Source organism: Pygocentrus nattereri, chromosome 20 (genome assembly GCF_015220715.1).
Source record: "Pygocentrus nattereri isolate fPygNat1 chromosome 20, fPygNat1.pri, whole genome shotgun sequence".
Lineage (NCBI taxonomy): Eukaryota > Metazoa > Chordata > Actinopteri > Characiformes > Serrasalmidae > Pygocentrus > Pygocentrus nattereri.
In genome coordinates this window covers 19,173,609-19,197,745 of record NC_051230.1, presented here as the reverse complement: position 1 = coordinate 19,197,745, position 24,137 = coordinate 19,173,609, and the positions used below count along the sequence as shown (strand labels likewise).

At 39.4% G+C, this 24,137-nt stretch overlaps 1 protein-coding gene across 1 annotated transcript in view; it reads right to left on the bottom strand.

The window, feature by feature from the left end:
• dapk1 (death-associated protein kinase 1) overlaps nt 1–21,926 on the bottom strand; it is a 93,921-nt gene extending 71,995 nt beyond the window's left edge. The window contains exon 1 of the mRNA XM_017695527.2: nt 21,792–21,926. Within this exon, the coding sequence (XP_017551016.1) occupies nt 21,792–21,853 (62 nt within the window). The 5' untranslated portion in view covers nt 21,854–21,926. The remainder of the gene's footprint in view (nt 1–21,791) is intronic.
• Nucleotides 21,927–24,137: the final 2,211 nt, after the last annotated feature.

Here is a 24,137-nt window from a genome sequence, read left to right as displayed (position 1 = left end):
GACTGCTGCAGCTCACCTGAGATTCAGCTCACAGTGCCTTGCAGTATGTCTGGTCACAGAACACCTACAGAGATGCACATAAATGCCTGCTGCCGAGTGATATGGAAAGAAATGACTAGAAACAATTCATGTTTTTTTTGCTAATTTTTTAGCACATTAAACATTTCTAAAAAGGTATAAATGAACTATGAACTGCCATATACCAACTCATTCATGAACAATTCAACAACACTTATGTCTAAGATTCTTCCATCCTTCAGGAAAAGACAGAAATAAATGTTTTTTTTAAACAGGAAATTTTTAACCTTGTGCCTAGATTGCAGACTACAAAAACTCCAAAAGCAGCTGACAGCTGACTCACAATGTCCAGCCATCGTGCAGTGCCTACAGACACCTGCTTGAAAAAAGTTCCACATAGAGGCTCTGATTAGTCCCATGCTGACCTCAGTCCAGCTCCCAGGGCTACTTTGCACAAACAGGCAATGAGAGCACATCACTTCTGCTGAACCTGACTGGGGTCACTGGGAATAATGGATCTGAAAGCAGCTGGAGGGCAGAAGATAACCATCCTCTCCTAATCTTTGGCCTCAATTCCACAATAATCCAAGCCATGAATGATCAGCACATGAAAACATACTGTTAATTCAACTGCACTTTTATGTCGTGATTGCACAGATCAGTAATGGGAACTCCCAGGCCTTGGCTGTAGTACCTGCAGCCCAAATGGGGACAGTGGAAATTTAAGCTACATGCAGTGAGAGTCAATTATGTGAGATCTGTGGCTGGCATCTTACACCAAGACTAATGGAACTCAAATCTGCCTCATCAGTACGTATTCCATAACGCTATTAAGTTTATTGAAATGGTAGAGGAGAAATAAGAAAACTGATCAACAGTGAAAGAGTACAAAGTTTGGCAAGAACTGCAGCAATTTTTTCCAGAGATCAGACAGCTGTCAAGACTGCTTAAAGCTGTTGAGAGAGCAGAAACTGCTTGTATAGAAAGACAAGCTTCAATTTTGTGCAGCTGTCTTGCTTGTTCAAGAGAATAATTGGAGAAATGGACAAAAAAAAAAAAAACACACAACAGGAAAGCAAAATGTGAGTGAAAAAGACAGACACAGAGAGATTGAGATGTTTTTAGGGTTCAGATCAAAGTGGAAGACAGAAGAAATATACTTGATTTAGAATCGGGGACAGCACTTGTTTCATGTTAAAAAAAAAAGATATGATGAACATGTTTGTTATCCTGTATTCTATAGTATTAAAAGTGAAGCTAACCTCAACACCCAAACCCAGTCATATGTTTCTTTTTGCTATGATTACCCACCTACTCCATTTTTCCATTATTCCAGTGAAATCAACGAATAGGAATATGTTAGTCCCATGTCCAAACAGGCTTTCAATTTTGGGTGAGGACCAAAATTATTCTTATAATTTTTTTAATTAGTGGCAGATATTTCTAAACATGTACAAATTCACTTGCTCTCGAGGTTTTATGAAACAGGAAAAAAATCTCCAAGATAAGTGGCCACTCAAACCACTGGCTCTGTATTTTTTAGTGGCCAAAATGTAAAATGTTGCTTGGGCCCTGGGAAATATGCAATATGCACACGGTGTTCACTGAATGTTTGGTAGACAATGACAAGTGTTTTATTAGAGTAACATTTTGGTATTGAACATTGTGATTCTATACTAGGTATCAATACGGTTACGAAAAATTCTGGTTTCATGACAAACCTACACAGCAGAACTGAAGCCAGAGCCAGAACTGCTTCTGTAGCATGTACATTGCCACAAACCACACAATATATTTGCAAGTTACTTTCTCAATTTCCACAAACATTAAACTCAATCTCTATGGTTTTATCCCAATGGGACCTGTTCTCAGGTGTCTAGGAGAATGTGTTTGTCTTCAGGTCATTTGAACACGTTTACACTCCCTGGGAATTTGAAGCGCATTTTCACCTGGTGCCAGGCTGACGTCACCCATGCTCAGAAAAGCAACCGTGACACTAAAGCACTAAGGCTCTCCATTCACTCCAGCTTCTCAACACAGATAACATATCTAATGGAAATATAAGGGACAAAGGTGTGTAGTAAACCTTTACAGCACATGGTGGAGCGTATTCATTATATCACATCGTGAGTTTTAATGATGCGTTTCAATCAATAAGGCCACAAAGAGGAATGTTAGAAAACAGGCCATTGTCAATTAGATCCAACTCCAAAACACTCCAGTGCTTTTAGATTTCAGAGGTTGTTCTTGTGTAGTGTTGCTACTCAAATAACTATTGCAGTATCCAGTGTCCACTTTAGAGATTCCTCAGAAACTGGGAATAGGTCCAACTGGATTAGCATTACAGGGAAATTAAACATTTCTGTAGGATTGGCAGTGGAGTAAAATTAATAAATAGAGATGTTTTAGTACAGTAGTCAGCATCATCTAAATCAGGCAAGCCAAACTGGGGATCTTTTGGGAGGCGAAGAGAAGCATTTACCCTCATCCCATTTCTTGAAGGCCTTGCTAATCAGCTGACGAGCTGAATCAGGTGTGTTTAATGAAGCAGTGTGCAGAACTGTGCTTTGGCCAGCCTGAACTGGATCCTTGTCTAAATAGTTCAAATGTTGTACTCTTTCAAAGTACATGGGCCTGTCACAATCATGGAAATTTTAGCTGACCATATTAATTGTGATAAGGGATCATGACTAATGATTTAGTTCATTGTATGTAAACTGGTTGATTAGCTATATTGTAGCTCCCAACTGATGCCAGACACAGCTCCAGCTCAAATTCAAACTCAATTGTTCTTCATAAGTGCTGTAAAAGGAAGTCACTTGTTAGAACTTTAGCTATATTCGTAAGACCGATGGCATGTCTCAAAAAATGTTTTTTCTGTTTTCCCTTACTTACATGCAATGCACTCAAAGCAACTGAAGAAAATGTAACCAATCCAAAGCTATTTTGGTTATAATAGAAATACAATTGTGAAAGCTAACAACTGGGAAATAAAGGAATTACAAATTAAATAACTGCTACCAGACAAAAGCAACAGGCCAAGGAATAAATGCATCATCAAATAATCAATCCATTTTTTAAAAGAAAAAATTAATTAAATTCTTAAATAATTAATTAAAGTCTTAATATAAAATATAATATCTAACATATCATCTTTACCTAAACAAACAAACAAAAAAAATCTTTGTTGCAATAAAAAGTTTTCTGCTATTCTTATTCAAACGTTTTTAGACACTGGTATATATATTTCAGCCCTGCCACTGTAGTCTTCTGCTAACACACCCCCCTCTGTATAATCATGCCGCCAGTGTCTCGACCCCTGCAAGCTTTATGACAAAGCAGCTTTTGTGCTGCTCCGCCATTGGCTCGTCAAGCTATTCGGTGGGGTGCCAGGCTGGTTAACACAACACCAGCCCCCACATTACAATCGACAACCCCCAAAACATCATACACCAAAGTAATGAATCGTAAAGTGTGTTAATATTCTAAGCTCTAAACAACCCTGATTGCAGTCTTGAAGATTATTAGTCCTTTTATTCCACCGTTTAGCTGAAGCCTTGTGCTTCAGAAGGCTGAACAAAAAGGAAACACCTGGGAATGCCGCCCAGTTTCAACACCCCATCATTTCCTGATCTCCTCTCGCGTCTCTCCTCTGAGCCCTTCATCCTCCAGACTGACACCATTAACTTTATATAAAAAAAAAAAAAAAAAGTTGCTTGCTGGCAGCAAATCCTAGACAAAGGACTGAAGGGCTGATTCGGTTGCACCCCCAATTACATGAGGTAACAGAGGCTTTGCGGCTTGGCTGGAGGGTGAATTAACAGCACTGCTGTGCCATGGAGTGGACTGAGGACGAAGAGTCAAACAGAAGAGCCCTAAACGCAGACACTGGGGAGGCAGAGCAGAATGATTTTCTGGCAACGCTTCATAAATATCACTTAGCCAGTGATTGGAAGGCAAGTGTAACAGCAGGTCATACAGCCTCAATGTGAAATTAAGAACTAAGGATTCCAGGAGAAAATCTTGATAGCCTTTATCATCTTAAGCTAGCCTGTGCTGTGAACACTGCTTCTTAAGATAGCACAAAATAGCTGTGGGAGTTTTTCAAAACATATATTGGAAAAGACAGTTGTATAGACAGCAGAGAATACATGTATGCATATGTGCAAAGAAGTCTGCTACTTACTTGTGACTGGCAGAGATTTTGACCATATGACCTATGATAGCTTAAAGACTTGGTCTGGCCTATCATCCAATTGGTGGTTAATTCAAAACCTTATTTAGCACACCACCACATAAAGAGTACAAAAACATATGAGCTGAAAATGTAAGGTGAGAGTGCAGAAGCACAAGCAGAACATTACACCCCATTAAATCACTTACAGATTTTTCACATAGCTGCAGTGGAATAAATCATCACAGATCTGGCACACAGTCAGTTTGAATGGCAGACTTAAGCAGCTTTGGGGAATTAATACAGTCAAAATGTCCCTGCAAACAACATCAAGGTGCTGTGTCTTACATGAGCCAACCACGTTCATCTGATTTGCTATTTTTCTGCTTATTACTGAGCAACACAGAAATGATGCGATAATGAAGACTGGATAGATCAAAGTTGTATTAGCTAGCTTGATCTCAGCAGTACAGCGCTATTCCTTATAATTGGCTAAATCCTTTAGTTGTGGCCAGATACCTCTGGCACAAACGTGCCCAACAGACTCATGCGAGTGTTGAAGCTAAAAATAAATTAAGCATCTGAGGCTAAGAATACACAAAGAAAGTTTCTGGACTGAAAATTAATGCATTGAAATGTGTCCAGGAAATAGCAGCCAGACTCAAAGTAGCCAGCTAAAAACTGGTTCATGGACATGGACAGCTAATAGCAGCAAGATATATGGTCCAGGTATCAGCTAATACACCTAAGTGGTAATAGTCATCTTGGCCAAGATCCATCAAAGACTACAAACGGAAAAATGCCAAACCAAAAATGACTCATAACACATACAGTATCTTATCTTGAAATGCTATTTCAAAACATGCAATCGCCAACTATGTTAACGAATGAATACTTCTATACTGAGCACTTTGTTACATTACCATAATGTAATGCATAGGCTGAAGAGTTTTGTATGCACTCATAGCCCTTAAATTCTCATCACACTGGCAGGTGTGTGGAAAAGGCAACACGTTGACTGTAATTACCAAAGAAATGCAGTTACTCTCTGAAAGAGAGATTTTATGCCTTCTAAACAAAAACATAAAAAAAAAAATACTTTGGTAGAGCGCCTCTTTATGATGGATGATTATATGTGATTAGCAGAGACACAGCGCTGCCCTGCTCCACATGCTCCAGCGTGCACATGCCTAACTGTGAAACTGAATGATGGGCATGGTCAGATCAATACAGCGATTTTGACAGTGGGGAGATTGCAGGCCCAGCTATCTCCACTTGCCCCGAGAGCTGCTGACAGATACAATCTCTCATCAAGAGCTAACATTTAGCTATTAGCTTTTTCACAATATTGACTAACTGTGTTAATGCCAGACATTCGGAGTATAAGAGAAAGAGTTCAGTATGGGGTTTGCTGACTGTACTAAAGCCGGGCCTACGATATACAATTTTCGGCCTGATTTTAACCCTATTTTGTCTCTTCCAACAAACTTGGAAGCGATTCTCCAGGCCAGGATGTCAGTTGGAAGCAAGAGGAGACATGAGTTCATCTTTAGCCTTGTGATCCAGCTTTGGGGTGACTGTTGACATTCAGATGTTTTCATTTTTATGACTCCAAACATTCATGAGTACTGTTGTGTCGTGGTCAGCAACATAATTAAACAAGTGAATCAGTCAACAGCCAATATAAGAACTAGGAGACAGAAAAAAGCTTGAGCTTACATAAACAAACTTTACTGCTGCCCTCTAAAGATGTTACAGCAACAAGGCAGAAGTTGGAGCCTGCATTGTTTTCATAAGATCCATGGCGCATCTCAGTAAATGTGTATTACTTTTATTTACGTGGATTATCGTGAACTCAATAAATGAAAATAAACCTAATATAAACACAGGACTGAAAACTTACAATTGCCATGATCAGCCAATTCTGTAAATCACTGACAGGCCTCTCTCTAGCTTCAACTTTGTTTGTTTCATGTGCTTTTTGTACCTGAAACTCTTTAAGCGCCAAAGTAGGAGTGAACAATTTACACTTGGTAGGCTATATCTGGACCAATATTGCAACTGCAATTTAAATTGCGATTATTATACTATAAATTAAGGTCCAGGCCAGTTACTCTGGCCAGAAACACCAGCAGATCCACCTTTTCTTGCTTAAAGCTTGAAAGCTAAAACAAACTGTGCTGCTCGCCAGCTAGTTGTGATGTCATTAAAAAAAAAAAAAAAAAAAACACAAATGCCTGCTTCTGATTGGTCTAACTCATCTACAGGTAGCTCAGTCATTGGGCTAAATTTCTTCACTTAAAACTTGTAAACACAAAACTGTTGATAATGGTGGATAAAATGAAAACTGCTGGTCTTGCAATTCAAATATTGTGATTTTATTATAAAAAGGAACTACACCCATTATTTGCCTTATCGTCCAAAGTCTGTGCTCTAATGACAAAACAAGAAATACTGAAAAGACTGATGTTAATTGTGTGGTGCTCTAGATTTTTAAAACCTGACAAGATATTAAAAGCTACGTAGTGCTTAAATAGCTTTCCTTCCTTTAAGAAAATGAAGATTCACTAAGTTCAAGCAAGGCATTCTCACTGCATTTAACAGTTAAAATTCCAGTCACGTTCTTGCCAGTAATGAATACAAAATATCATGGAAAGGAACCATGACATGTATTGTAAAAGAGCAGCAGTGCATTGCCCTAGGGCCAGACTGTAAAATTGCCCTGTATACTTTTGCACAGAGATTTGTATTCAAAAGCAGGAAGCTTTTCCTCCAGTTAAATTGAATTTCACTTTGGTAAGAGACAAGTCTGTTGGGGGAGGCTGAGCCAGCTTTTCTGGTTTACAAATGAAAAGAAATAAACAAGCTGTTTGTCCACTCCGATTTTTACAATATCCCCACCCTGATATCATCCTATACAATTAAGCCTCTGCTGACAGTTTTACTAGAAACGGAGCGGTGTTCGCCTCCAACACAACTTCCAAGCACTGTCTTAAGCCAAGCATAACACAGGCGTCCACAGAAGACCAATGTAATCTGTTAAGACAGAAGTGGAGAGTCATCCTGTTTGACCCACCAATACAAGATGCAGTGGGGTAATCAATTATCCTCTATTTACTCATCCATACCTAAATGCAGCATTAGGCCCAGTTCTCCAGCTCAGCCTATACAAACCGGTCACATATAGGGACCCACTTGGTTGTGCTTAATTTGAATTAATAGTTTGTATGTGTGAGTCATTTCGGTTCATTAACAGAAAATGACTGTGGGCGGACAGTTCAGGGAGAACAGAGCCTGAGCCCACTAATCTGAGGTGCCCAAGCCATGTGCATTATGCAACAGCTTTGCTGTGCAGGAGTAACCAAGGAAACGGTGCTATGGCGAGCGTGGAGTAGACACACTCCAACGTCTTTTGCTGGAGATGGCCGGTGGGATTTACAAGCTGCTTGCCTAGAGATGCGTGAAGTGAAGCAGCAGGAGTCGATCTCTAATGCTACTTAGAGGGCAGGCGGGGTTTGTCTGTGCCTGCGGTCCATTCACTTTCCTTTTATTCAATCCATGACCATCACTTAGACCATTTTACAAGCAGAGATGAGAGCTCAAATAAAACCCCCTTATGCCATTTAAGCAAAAAAAGTCACTTCAGCACAGTCATCAAGAACTTAAATGACTCTAAATTTTCTGCTGACATGCAGCCATTATTTAGGAATTGAAACTGATTTGAAACAAGGCTTCACATTATATTGTATAATATACAGCCTTATCGTAAGTGGCCTGTTCAATATGCTAATTGCAAAAGGGTTATAATAATTGCCTTCCACTAAACAGCACACATGCTGCACTGGATGAAAGAATTCCTGTACTAAGTGATCACATACAGTCATATGCAGAGGCACCTAGTCAAATTAAACGTTTTGTTGATCTGCTGACTAAAAATGACCTAACATGTCGTCTACAGAGAACATACCTCTACACATTTTAATGCACAATTACTATTTATTTGCTACATTTAACATACTGGAAAAATAAACATAAAACATGGCCTGAGCAAAAGTTATGGCACACATTTCTACATTTTGTGTTTTTTGCCCCCAATATTTCAAACGCATTAAATAAATACACATTGTACACTAAAATGTGCATAAAATGCCATGTTTAAGTTCGAAGAGGATGTGTTAACTTATTTTGACTTTCTTCTAAAAGAAAAAAAAAAAAAAAAAAAATCAACAAAACATGTTATGTGACCAGGGGTGTTCAAACTTTTGAATATGTCTAAATTGCACATATATTTTGGATCTAAGAAAATATAAAGTGCTATGCAAAAGACTGGCATCTGAGAAAATGACATGTAAAGCTATTTATCTGGGCTTATCTGTGGTAAGCTTGCCATTTCCACAGCTCCCCTCGAGGAAGGCCAGTGTTTACAGCTACCATCTGATAAATACGTCAGCTAATCAATCTTTCCTGCTATTAAATCAGGTCCTGCTGATGGAATTTAACAAATCTATCCAGTGCCTGGAGTGCCACAAAAAAAATAAAAAATAATAAAATAAAAAAAAAAAACCACACACCTTTGTTTTTATTGTAATGTAATGGTTTAACTGGCAAAAACACATTTACTGCCCAGACTTATGCACAGCACTGTATGTGCTTTTCTTTCATATGGATTCAGATGTTAACCCTTATCCCATCTGTCCTGCATGGCATCCTAATTGCAATGAGGTTAAGATATGCTCGGTACATTTTCTTTCCTGGTACCAATTCTGATATTTGAAATCTGGGTGCAGATCTGGGAGCTGATCTGGTAGCTGTGACCTTATAAGTGTACATACATTCTACCATAGAACGTACATAAAAGTTCACACGTTAGCACATTTCTTTTTTGGTAGCCCGTTGGATTTATGGGAGTAAAAGCATTTGTGTACATCAAAATTGTTTTTAAATTATACTGTTCCAGAAGATTATAAACCTGTTACAGCTTATAACAGCCATGACTACAGAACAGTTTGTGATGTGCATCAATCACATCTGACCAATTTCCAATGCATTTAATAAAGTTAATAACCAGTGCTAGATCCAGGGCATCACTATTTGAAAAAAAATAAGCTTTCCTAGTTATAAGTGAGCCAGTCTAGCCTCTAAAAGACGTCAACTACTCAGCCAGTATGCACTCCACTGCATCTCAGTGGTTCCTGTTATGATGAATCGCAGGCTTTCACTCTGTCTGACACTGCACAGTGACACCACGTCACATGGGACCATCAACTGTTCACAGAATCACTGATGGATTCAGTATTACAATAACCATAATATGTTTTAACCAAAACACACAGGCTTAATTCAAAGCCACAAAGAGCAACATAAAAGCAGTTTAATGCTACAACTAATGAGCTTGTGTTAACAGGCCTTTGTTAAGCTGTAGAAAATAACAGTGCAGCAAGTAAGAGAATTAACGTTTACCCGCAACTGACACTTCAACAGGTCTGTCAAGTCTTTATTTGTTGACTTTAGCTCTTGCTTCCTGACATGGCAGTAAAGGAATATGGAAATATTTTTATGACTCACAGTGTGTGATAAACCCTTCAGAATTCTAGAAGTTCTGCAGCTGAGCTATGCCAGAACCTGCTTCAAGAATCCATTAAAGGAGTCGCATTAGTGTTTTCATCTGGTTACTGAGAAAGGCTCCTCGACATGTCAGTGGAATGTGACTCTGTCCTTTTCCTGAGGATTTAAGGCTACAAAGGGCACATTGTGTGAAAAGGCACTGAGGGCAAGTATGAGCCCAACTTCACAGTTATCCATGAGAAAGAATGAAAAAGAAAAAAAAAAATCCACAAACTCACTCATTTATAACTTAATCAAACTGGCGGAACTAATTACAAAATTAGCATGGACGTACGCTTTCAAATGAGCTTAGAGGCCTTGGCTGTTCCAGTTAAAATTGACTGAGGAGTGAAGATCCAATCCACTCTCTGAAAGTGGTAAGAACAACAGGGAGGTTACTGAGGCAACCACGGGGCTGAGCCTTACAGGTCGCGTCTTTAAAAAGGGCACCTATGAAGACTGAAACTGACATTAACCTGGTTTCAAGGTGGCCTGCTTTGCTGTCAAAACACAAGGGGCAGGTGGGCTAGTGTGGGACATGTTGCTTTGACAGTGGCTGCCATCTATTTAGCAGCCTCAAACTTCAAAGGTGACTCTAAATATCAGGAAAAAAATAAAAATAACACCACTCCACCCTGTTTTGAGTGTCAACACTGACAGCATTTGCCAGCATTAGCTGCTCCAGTTAGGCCATCTCGCAAAAAGTTTAGATTAAAAACTGCTTTATATTTATTTTCAAATATAAATAAATGAATAAATAAATATTGTCAATAATTGTCCATCTTTTTTATAGCATTAGGGCCTTAGCTGTTTCAAAGCTAGAGTATTTCCAAAATCAACAAAGGAAAAATCAGCCAGTAACTGTCAAGACTTTTCTGACAGTATTAGTCTAAAAAAGAATTATAAGGGCTGACTGTGAAGGAAAGTGACTGAAATAACAAAATAAGGATGTAGTGGAAGAGAAGAGCCTGAATTCTTGCCACTTTCTCACTCCGTCTGTAGCTTAGCAACAGCATTACCACTGCTAACAGCCTCCTGCTGGAGATACGGCGAGATCAACACGTTCAGCTCATCTATTACTGAATATTAATAAATCAGTCAGGAGACACTGTTTGTTCCGCAGCCTCCAGTCAGGCCACTACATCCCTACGAGATGAATGACATCAACTGCGGCAGTGACTGCAAATACAATTCATCAGTTACCGTCATGGGTTACAATGGCCTATTTTCTATCACAGAAGGTTACTGGTAGCATTTCACGTTGGGGTTTGACTGAATGTAAATTCAGGCCACAAAAAGAGCGTGTTGTTTCCAGGAGGCTTTAGAGGGTGATATGGAAATGCTCCAACAAGTTTGATGTTGATCACTCCATAAAACATTTGATGATGTCTGCAAGATGCATTGTGATAACTTGGTCAATTTAGAGCAGAGTCTCAATCAATATCTGAATTTGAAATAGCAAAATTGTGCTCTAAATATGCAAAAATAGGGTTCCAGAATGATGCAGCATTCATCAATTAGTAGATGAAAAGTACTCAAATGTTGTCCACTGGAAAGTAATCCATTTCACTATTCCAGTGGTACAGAAGATCATGGCTTCAGATGTGCTATAACGTTATCAAAACATACTACAATGCAAGTATAGTACATAGTCCAACTGATATATCGGATAAGATTAACCCATGGTTTTAACAGAATCATGCCAACTGGTGACTTTTAGGTTCTGGCTTCTCCAGACTCAGACTCTCCCAACAACACGTCAAAACGTTAGATAGCTGTGCCACTGAGAAGCCCAATGTCTCACTCCCTCTTTAACTATATGCTAGCAGTACAGAATTAATTTGTAAGTCTGAAGATTAGACTCATAAATAAGAACGATGTCTAACAACTAACGTAAATCTGAAACATCTGTATTGTGCAAAACAATAAAATAAACAGTATTATACAATATAAACAGGTAATACAAATCTGTCAATTTTGCTTTCTAACACTAAACCTCCATGTATGCACAAAGAAGCTTGTCTAGTGCATATTGTTTCACAAACATATTTCTAGTAACTTGTCTCAAATGTGCATCCCATACACTTGCACTTCCATCCATGACTGACAGTCAGTGCTGTAACTGCTAAAATTTTACAAGTCATTCACAATAACGATACTAGCTACTGATAGACATGGACCAGGCCCTGAGACATGTGCCGTCTGATACATTACTCGCCCATGTCCTCTGTTTCAAAAGCAAACTGGACTACCTCTGACTGCAAATGACTACACAGAGGTGATGAATCGGCAACTGCATTTTTATTTTCACTTCAAATGTGCTAAACATCACTGACTCCAGCCACTCAGCCAGTCTACAAACGGGCTAACGTCAGCATGTTTACACTGTTTGTTGCGTATATCTGTACATAACTGACAACAGCCACAAAAGAGGGCAGCAAGGTGGTGCCCAAGCTACCGAGATCACATGTGAGTACAGTGTATATAATACACTGGCCTCGCTATGGAACAAGAGGTGGGGCCTGGGAGATGGGATTCGAGAGTTGGGTGCAGTCATGGTGCCTCTCATGTCTGATGTGATTCTTCCTCTATCTCTCACAGCTGATTGCCTGTTCCTGCCATCACTCGCGACCTTTGACAGCATGTAAACCTCGGGCACCACCATCCTGTTCCCTCTTGTGACTGTCATCAGCACCTGTGGGTCGGGAAACTGGCACAATTACATTATCTGCTCTTATTTGTGGCATAAAGTTTATGACGACATTCATACCTTAAGAGTGAAATTTAAAGCAGTACACCAGGTGAACAGGCATACCACCTACTACTAAACGGTCCTTCTTGCTTTTCTATTGTTAATGAAATACAAGCTGAACTTCCTGTACTTGTGTGTATTTTTACATGCGTTAAGTGTGTCATTGCACACCATCAACATGCATCATGTACCCAACACACGCACATGCACACGTGCATGCACATACGTCTTCTGCGACAAAGCTCATGCCAGCCTCTTTGTGACTGGTCTGTCCATTAATCACAGTGGACAGGAGCCCAGGACAATGGCCTGTGCCTCAGTTCTTTTGATTACGCTGTCAGTTTACACTGCCAGCAGACCTACACAGCCCAGGCCAGGGAAAAAAAGAAAAAAAAACAAAAAACAGAAGATGTTAAAACTGGCTGTGTTGCTGGATTAAAAAAGGCCTTGGGTGCCTTGTAGCCATTTTGCCTGTGGGGCTGTAGTTACGTTGTGGTGCATGCAAACTTGCAGCTGTATTGAGAGAGTCTGGTGTAGCTCGTTGGAAGTGCTGGGTTGTATTCATTAAATTCAGTATCACAGTATTTTCCAAGCATAGTATGGTTACAGATGATTGAGTCTGTATTAATAAAACTGATGTTTCCTGTGCTTCCTGGGTACTGCTACCTGAAACAGCATGATTGTTTTGCTCTGTTGTCTTTTCTTAATATTACCACAAAAGGATTAAATTCTTAAAATATCCAATGTAAAATTGCCCAGTTTTATTTTGTCCTGTGTGGTACCTAGGCAGATACAGCCAAGCAAGCTCTCACACTGGTTAGGACTTCAGGAGCTAAGCTGAAAATTAACCACTGACATAATTAGGAATTGACTGTGGAATTATCTAAATACATTTTGATTTCCAATGGATGGGGCCAATTCTGTATGAGAAAACATCATTCTAGGCCTTCTGAAAGTCCTAGATACGTCATGAAAACAACAGAAAGTCCATGCCAAGCTTACTGAAAGAGTCACTTTAAAACTGCTACATGGGGAAACAGATGTTAATGTCTGTTGCAAACTTCAAACAGAACAATGAATGTCTTTTGCAAGCTTTGCAAGTCAAAAATTCATGAGAATCACCCCTAGCTTATCACTAACATATTACTAGTATCTCATAGGGGCACTAGCAGAGTTAGTGTTACATGAGAATTGTTTTTCCTCACATCTTTTGACAAAGTCTAATAGTCACTGGTTTTCCAGTGAAAAACACAAAAAGCTATGAGTGTAACAATACAACATATTGTACTGTTTAATTTAATGTAAGCCTCTGAGATGCATATGTTAAATACATTCAACAAACTGGAGCAAATGAAAAAGTTTAATACTAATTATACTGCAAGAAGTATAATGAGGGCACACCCTCCCTTTTCTGAAAATATAGCTTCCTCTTTATCTCATAATCGAGAGGAAGAAGGAAAACTACACTTCTCATAAGCACATAGCTTACGGCTAACGCACTGTTATAAAACGTTGTACCTTAATTTTGGTTGCATACTGTTTTTGGTTATGTACTGTATTGAACCATATTATACATTTCATGATACTTCACACCCCACTAAATGCTAGCCAAGCTCTATTTCAACCTAAATATCAAAATTGTTATTTGAACAGTTACAATAAAAACCACTAATGGTTAGTTTGACTGATGGTGGAAAGAACAGGATGGTTAAATGGGGCTTAGGGGCCTGTGGTGTATCTTGCAACGCTGCCCCTAGGAGAAAAAAAAAAAAAAAAAAAAAAAAACAACTGAGGAAATAGGCTGGTTCTTCTCTCTCTCTCCCTCTCTTGCACTCTGGTATTTGACATGCTTGGCTGGTCAGAGCTTACCCTTCACACTGGACTTGTTTCACAGGACGCAAACTTATTTCTCTCTGACACACGCATTTCATCTCTCTCTCACCCACCCACACATACACACTGCGATACACACAGATCTCAGGAGGCTTCACTGCCAGAGCCAGCCACTAGCACTAGCACACTTACTCAGAATTCAGTGGAAACAGGCAAAGCATTAGGCTTAAATCATTAACCACCACAGCATTGGTTACCATTTGTTTAGTGAAATGGTGAAACATTAGCTGAAAGTACCTCAATTTATCTAAAAAATGTCCACTATTTAAATCACCATAATTACTTACATCTATAGATAACCAAACTAACCAGCGACATCCTAACACTGCAACCTTTTGGAATTACATCTGGATATCTTGTGAGAAAGAAGCACAGACACACTGTTAAACATATAAATGTTTAGCTTACCAATCGGTTAAACGTTTACAGCTAAAGTCCACACACACATCTCTGGTCTTGATCATGCAGATCCCAATCATAACGCAATTCTAATAGTAGACATAGGCCTACTGGTATTAAAGTGAATATCGATACGATGCTGTTCCATGACATGGATTTTACTATATTGCACATACTGTTATGATACAAAACCTAACAGCTGCACAATAAAAAAAAGATTTTCAACTGTCAATCCTGCATCATTTATTAACAATGATGAGTTTAACAAATTTGGTTGTATTTATGTTTTATTATTTCTACAATTAATATCCATGCCATCTTTTCCAAAAAGTTGGCACTGTGTGAAATACAAAAACAAAAAGCAGTGACTTGTAAATCCTCTTTGACTTGTGTTTAAATGACACCATTTAAAAAAATCATTTTTATCAACTTGATTGTTTTTTGTAAATATATGCTCATTCTAAAGATGATTCCTACAACATGTCACAAAATATCTGTGAAACATCCTGTTGAGGCAATCATGCTTGTCCTTTAGTCCTTTATGAGCGAGGATGGAAAAGGCTCACCTCTTTGCCAAAAAATTGCCAGCAAATAATCCAGCAGTTCAAGAACAACATTCCTCAATGAATGATTGTAAGGATTTTATGTATTTTAACCCTCTATGGTGAGTAATAACATTAAAAGATTCAAGGAATCCAAAGTAGGCCTAATCGCTGTGTACAAAGGGCAATGCTCATCTGTATTGGACTGATGCACAGAGGAAACGTGTACTGGGGTCAGATGAGTCTGAACAACTTTTCAGATGTTTATGTAAATAATGGATGCCATGTTCTTGGGACCAAGGAGGAAAAGGACCATACAGATTAGAGCTGCAACTAATGACTACTCTCATAGTCATCCATTACAACATTATGACTATGTCCATTATGATTTTGATTAATCAAGCAGTTGGGAAATGAAAAACTGCCAATGTTAATCTGGTTTCATTCAGCAAAATGAATATACAATAATTATTGTTCCTTCATATAAAAAATAACTGATTTATATTTTCTAAAATGGGCTTTTTATAACTGTCACAGAATTTCTGCATCACTCTTGAAAACTGTTTTTGAAAGTTGCAAAAACGAGAAGCAACAAACAAATTTTACATGGCCAAGATATATGGTAAAACCACCCTCACACAGTTCAGTCATCAGCCTGTCATATACGGAGACCCAATGCATGTTCATCATATGTAAACAGCAATAACCATGCGCACGATGTCAGTGTTTTCCAATACATACGTTTTTATCAGTCCACACTCAAATACTGAAAATAGAGCTTTAAAACTCATGTGGAGACTAAAACCCAGAGAAAAACCTCAAAACATCCAAGCTAGTCTGTGTGCAGTAGTACACACGCAGTCCTGATAACTATGCGGTTTATTCAAGTATAACATTACTTTTGTGCTATCTGCATCTCCTTCTTTCAATCAGGTGTAGTAACTGACACATGCAAAAGTCAACAAGCCAAATAGTTAATGTGTTCAACTGCCAGCAATTTTACTGATAATGTTGACTAGTTGTTGCAGCCTTATCCAGATTGTTACCAGCATAAAGCCAGGGTCTGTCATGACATGGTGTGGTATTAGTGCCCATGGGTAACTTGCGCATCTGTGAAGGCACCACCAACAAGATACAAATTTTGGAGAAACATGCTGCCTTCTAGATGTTTTTTTTTTCAGGGATGCCCATGTTTAACATAACACTAAGCCACATTCTGCACATTACAATAGAATGGAAGGTGCGGGAACAGTGCGGGTGCCAGACTGGCCTGCCTCCCATTGAAAACTTGTGGTACATCATTAAGTGCAAAATGCATACACCAGTATTGTAGCATAACATGAACAATGAAAGAATAACAGAACATTCTGCTGTCAAATCTGAATTAACTGGTATCTACAGTCCCCAGCTGATTATTAAGTGTCTGCAAAGGAAAGGTGATGCAAACACAGTGCTAAATATGCTCCTGTCCCAACTTTTTTTTTGGAGCTCATATGGTTTACAACTTGATCCTGAGGTTTGTCATTGTTGGTATATCACTTTCATATTGTTATTGTCCAAAAAGTGAAAATGTTATAGTAAGGTGATGCAATTCATTTGGCCTCCCCTAAATTTCAATGGTCCATCTAAATGACACCATAAGCTCAAATGTTTTTGGGGGATGGGGCTTTCCCTTCATGTAATGACGCGATGGTATTAAAGCCCAGAAACACACCCCAGCATGGACACCCTCCTGTGTGTCACACTGGGAGCCCAATGTAGGTCAGTGCATGGAAACACCCTGCATCTTCTGCATGGCATTACGAAGCGGCGTGAATATTAATGAGGATTTCTCTCCTTGTCCCATATCATTTCCACAATAGTTTTAGGAAAAGGAAGTTCTAAAATCTGTAGTCTGCAAAGCAAATGTGTGCTACATCAGAAACCTCAAAGTCCTTTTTAAAATTTGTATCTTTTTTGGATAGGTGTGTGTGCAAGGAGGGGTGAGGATCCCTCATCCCCGTCAATCACACAGTCATGAGCTGCACACATAAAAGCTAGTAGTAATCACAACGGCTTAGTGGAGGAAGCCAAGCTCATAGCTAGGCTGATATGACAATATGACAATAACAATACATCCCAATACTGCAATAATACCCCTTTTGCAATATGTGATCATTAACTTTCTATATTCGCAATATAGTCACAATGGCCTAGAATTACAAAAATACAATGACTCATTTTACTCCCATTGGGATTATGCGAGAGGTATGCATATTTAACATGACTGATATTAATGACTTTTCGGCTATACTGATGACAGTCTTTTGAATATTCGTTATACAATTGTATTTCTTTAGGAAACTACTCAATGCATCAGGCTCTGACTTTGGCACAATACTGTATTTTATTTAGTATTATTATATTAATATTGATTGCAAAATCAACGCAGTTTTATAGTCATCCTCATGCATTCTAAATTGCATAACTTCTACAGATACATCACCAGTCCAGAGTGATGTGCAGCCCAGTGAAAGCCTATTTGCTGATGTGTAATGTAGAGAGGTGCGTAGCACACAGTTCAGCCCATACATTAAGCATTAGGTGAGAGTGGAATTAAAGAGTAATGAGAACAGAGATTAGCGAACAACCACATTCCAGCCACATTGATTCAGTTCAGGTACCTCTTTTAGGAAGCATTTTCAGCATCCCTTTTATTTGCATTCAAATGGGAGATCTATTGTGTTGTAAAGTCAATACCTAACATCTAGTAGGAAACTAAATTCAGTTTTATCAATTTTAGACCCCAACACAGTGACAACTGAATAGAAAAAAATATCTCCTAGGCAATAGCAAAACCAATAAAACTTTCTTCGATGCCCTGAAAAAAATCTATGCCAAAGCTGATCTGTAGTCAGTCCATTCCTGGTAGTAAATCCTAGTGTCCTGTGCAAGCTGTAGCAATGCAGCCTTGGACCATGAATGGCTATGCCAACCTCTGTGTGCCCAACTTCCATTCATCTGGCAGGCCGGTGCTCCCCTCACTAAGGCTAGACCACCCGGAGCAGGGCCCATTAGCAGGATAAAGAGCCCCCCCTTTATCCTTCAGAGTTTCCCCAGGCTGGAGTCTCTTAAAGCCCATAGAGTGGGCCAGTGTATTTAACCCTGAAGCCCAAGTAGCATGCAAGGAGTCTCTGATGTGGGGCTATTTAATGCTTCATTGCTATGAGGAGGGGGGAGATCGAGTTTAACCATTTAGACCGGCCATCAAAGACGAGGCTGAAGGACCGAGAAGGGCGGCTCTAGATGAATGGGTGGTTCACGAGCAGTGATTGGCTCCTTTTTGGCACTAATATTGTCCTATTGTTCAGCTGGTGTGAACCAGGGGTTAAGTTTCAGTGTATAGAGATTGGGAATATCTCACCAGTTACGTAATAGTGCCATCAAGGTTAGGCCTGTCACAATGATGAATTTTCAGCTAACAATTAACTGTCATATAAATAATCATTAAATTGAACAAATTAATTGTCTATTTGGTTCATCATATGAAACTATTAAAGAATAGTTCTAAAATGGCCACACTGGCTGATTTTGCTTCCTAGCATTGATACTTAGTAGTGCCCAATTGACTAGAGACATGGCTTAAGCTCAAATAAACAAATATTACTCACCACTACCTTCTAAAGTAAAGAATACTGTTGATAAAAAAACCTATACAATGAATTGTTGTAATGAGCACATTGCTCTAAAATGAGGAGAACCACTCCACTGTGAGAAATCTAATGATTTCATTTTCATACGCTAACCATTATAAACACTATTAACTAGCAACCACTAATTCCCTACAACTAGGGATGAACTCCTATTAGACACAAATCAGTATTGGCAGATAATTGCTGCTAAACTGTGTTAGACAAATGTTCAGATTTGAGTTATATTTTTAACCAATATCAGATGATGTATTTATTGTATGTTGGGTTACTGTGCTAAAAAGTGAGTATTTAATACATTTTACTGCATTTGTATCTCTACAGAAAGAAATGTAATATTTCTATGTACTGCTCATTCAGGTAGATCTAGTTCCAACTTCTGCATTTAATCAGTGTTCATCAACATTGGCTGAGATGTGCATTAAAAATACTGGATATTTGCATTGGCCCACAGTTCTCACTGATTACAGCACTATAAGATGAACTAGTAAACCTGAACAATGCATTCAGCTCTTACCATGAGAACAAGGATAACTGTTGTTGGTAATGTCATAACACCAACAAACCTTTATGTAACAGGAACTGAGATTATATATATATATATATATATATATATATATATATATATATATATATATATATATATATATATATATATATATATATATAAAGAACAGACATCAACAAAACTGCTAAGAATTCAGGGTAGCTACAATATTTACATTACGTAAGACGTGAGTTTCTGCTGTCCATTTTAGAAGTCTTACTCCTCCAAATTGAAATCACTTACAATACTGGTTAGGCCCTACTAGCGGTAGCCAAAGTGATATCTATTGCAGTCTGTGAAACATTGAATAAATTCAGTATTTATTTATTTTTTATGATAGTTTTTCTCTTAATGTGGCACTGGTGAGCAGAAAGATCAGCCATCTATCTTCTAATATCTTCATATGTATTGTGTATTATGAAAATGTCTGAGTATTAGTTATATTTTTTCACCCCCAACAACACTAGGCTCTACTTTGTAAGCATAGCCTGTCTTTTTTCTGATGGCCTATGTTTAATAACGAGGGTGAGAAACTTCTTTGCTCATTGTCAGCGATGCTACTGATTGAAGGACCCACTCACCCTCAGCTAAGCTCTGGCATCATTTTACTGAGTGCTCACTCATCTTTCTGGTCAAAAGAGCAAGACACAAAGACAAAAAGAGTCAGTAATGAGATCTATAAATTGATTTGCTCATTCCAAGGACTGCTTGAGGATTCGCATACCAATACCATTGGATCCAACGCACTGTAGTGAAGGCGTTCAGTGATGGAAAATAATCAAAGATGTTCACCAATTCAAAGAAATTATGTTCCTGCCATGCATAACAACAAGCAATCTAGACAAACAGGTGTCTTCAATCAAATCCACACTGGTTTTGTCATATAGAAAAAATGAAGGTCCAAGACACAGTCAATATTATTATATATGCAAACTGAAATTGACTGAAACACATTAATTCAGCCTGCAATCAACGTTTATTTGAATAATGAATACACCATATCCCACAAGACACATTTTACAGCTAACCCATGCAGCTCTGAGAGAGACGGACAGAAAGAGGGAGAGGACAGAGACAGAAGAGGTTCTAATTTCCTTCTCAGTGTAATCAAATACACGTCCCTTGCTTCTCCATTACAGAACCAATTGAATGAAACAACTACGACAGAATACGGTTCTCCTTCTGTATGCCCACAATGCGGGATCGATTATGCAATCCGTACAGATTAACTGACACAAGCTTACAGTTTTTTTTTAGAAGTAAAGATGACAAGAGCATCCTCAAGGGCCTTTAAATATCCTCTACTGGCAATGAACCACCTCTCCTACACAATCTTATCAAACTATGTATGGGGCACAGAAGCCACTTTCCTCCTTCTATAGGCTGTTACATGAGAATTGGCACAAAAATGACTTCTCTTAAACACAAAAGGAATCAAATTCGCTGCAGCCCACACAATGAGCACACTCATCTGTGTTGAGCAACACCACCCACACGCCTGGCAGTCAATGAGAATCTGCATCCTCATGATACGCAGCTGGAAAAACCTCAGCATACGTGATGAAATTTCCCTAGAAGCACAGGCACATCGAGGACCGAGGGGCCAAAGCTGTGAAGAAACCTTAACAAATGAAGGCGACTTGCAATTAAGAGCCAGAGAAAGAACCCATAATCTAACTGACAATGAAGTGGAACGAAGCCGACTATGCAAATTGAGGGTCATCATGGCTGGATTATCAACTTGACAGGTGCAGCTCTCAGATGACCACTCTGGGCAGCAGACCATCACATCCATCCACTGGATGTCAATCAATAAGAGTCATGGCACCAGGCTTGGCTGTAAAATATCAAGGGCTTATGTGACTGACAGGCGTGAATTGCATTTAAGGGCACATCTGCCTTGTCCAGGTCCATTTATCAGAAAAAAGAGGATGAGTGATTAGCACCATGCTTCAAACACCAGCACACTGCAACACCACTGAAGTCCATGTCCAGTCGTGAGGAACGCAGGCTTGGATGTAGGACGTGTTCATAGAAAATGACACAAAACGAGAACAAAACGGCCAAAAATCACAGAAATCCCAGTCCACGCCCAGTCTCGACTGTGCCAGCTGGAAGAAGGGAAAGCTAATGCTAAAAAGAAAAGAAAAGAAAAGAAAAAGGCATCTCCTACCTTCCAAGCTCGCCTCCTATCTCGTAGTAATCCTCCACATTCTCCTGGTTGAAGACGGTCATGGTGCTGCTGCTGGGCGCTTCCTACACAGCGGGATTCCCAAATCAGCCGCCCAGCCTCATGACAGCTTTCGGCGAAACCTTCTCATGTTCGCTCTGGAGGAGGTGGAGAGACACGGGAGACACGGGGTGAGCCTCAGACGACTCAGGGGGAAAATAAGGGAAGAAGTGCCCTCCACGAACACGGCCACCGGCGTTAACGTTAGTTAGCTAGAAGCTAGCCATCACCAGTCAGTGAGGTGTCGGTTCGGGTCTCCGCTCCGAGTGTAGCTAGACAACAGACAACAAAGCAACTTCAGCCGAAAAGCTTGCGGCAAGTGGGAAACGCACATAAAAACGCGATAACGAACGATTATTTGGCATAAAAATACGTTTTTTCCCTCAAACGTGTGTTCATTCACCGAGTCTGTCCGTTGGCGTGGTGTGTCTGTAAAGAAACAGCTGCTGCTGCTTTATCGTTAACGTTACCGCGCGACTACAGGACACGACACACACACACAAGCGTCAACAGAAAGACGTGAGCCTCCAACACCTCGCTCTGTAAGTTTATTAAAACAGGGGTGAAAATAAAGCGACTAACGCAGCCAAGGCTTCGCTCCTTCAGTTAACCGAGGAAACGTGTAGGGTCCGCTCACCCGGAACATGGCCATTACATTAGCGATAAACAAGCGAGTAAAATTACCTCTGAACTTGAGGCGTCGTCAGTGCGGATGAGGCAGGTAAAGTCCGGAGAGAAGCGCTAACGTTAACGGCAGCATAGCCTCCCTTCAGAGAGAGACACGAACATGGACTGACTGGTGGGAGAAAACGAGAAATGGGAGGACTGCAACAATGTAGGGGTGTGTGTGTAACGACCCAGTGTCGAGTCGTTTCAGTCTGGAGGAGGCGGTATAGAGCGGATACTCAGGGGGGCATTGGCCTCCAGCCATGACTTCTCCAACAGGCATTTAAATATGTAAACTAAGCGGGTCCGTCTCTACACATGGGCTGCAGTGGCCCCAAAACGTCTTTGGTCACTTTAACCGTTTGACCGCTGGTAACATTTCTTCACAGCACTTCATAAAATGTTTAAAATGATATTTATTTCGGAGACAAGTGCTTTCAGCTCAGCTGAAGGTGGGCGTTGTGTGGAGAAGAGCTCCAACCACACTGTACTAGACACTTTAAAAAGACTGATCTTCAGTGGTTCTTTAGTAAACGCATTGGCTCTATTAAGAATGTGTTAAATGGTTCTTTGCATGCTGAAATGGTTCTTCAGATACGTAGAGAATGTGGTGGCTATGGTTCTGTTTTGAAAATGGATCTATGTAGCACCACAAAGGGTTCTGCTATTGTTACGATATCAAGCAACAATTGAACCCTTTTTGGTGATATACAGAATCATATACAGCACGTTCTCTATCAGTCTGAAGACCCATTACACCATGGCAAAGAATAAATAATGTGATTATTATGGTATGACGTCTTTTCTGTAGAGACGAAGCCCATTTATTTAAACATCTAGTGTTCTATGCACTGTTACTGAACTATAATCATAGCCTAGTTAGTCTTAACTAGTCATAAACTTAGAGATTAGCAGGGTTCAAGGCACTTGATTCTACTGTACTGGCTTTTTTGGACTCAGGAGACACTTTAAATAGGAATTGCGCCACTTTTTGCATTAGTCAATTGCTGGGAAGCAAGCAAGGGCATTCAGAGTGGTTTGATGTGAAATTACTCATTGGCTCATTACAGAGAAACTTACCGACTTATGATTTCTTTACAGTGATGGTGATGGGAACCCAGGGTCATGATGTCTGCCAGGCAAGTATATGCATTTTATTTACTGTCCAAAATGAGCAGTGAACCCAAATGTGCCTTCAGAGTTTTTATATGTAGTAATAATAATGGTGGAGCAGTGTTAAATCTGAAGTCATCATTTTCCTTTGGACACTAATTTGCCTCGTATCTCTGACTAGAATTTTAAAAAAATATGTTTCAGGCTGAAACCGGATTGCAAAGCTACTGTAAAACAACTTTCTGTGCAGTAGCTTTTAGAAGCCTTGAACTACTCAGACGTCTGGTTCTTATCACCATCACTGATTTCACTAGGCATTTCACATCAACGCTCTTTGAAATACTTTGATTTAATTATGCAGATTTTAAAGAAACATGCACATGTGTTTATTCCAGTGTATTCTTTCTAAATGTACAGGATTACTGTAAATAGCAAACATAATTATGAGAAACTTAACTGGGAAGATTAAATGACATTCAGGGCCGGTGACTTTAATGTCTAATAACATGC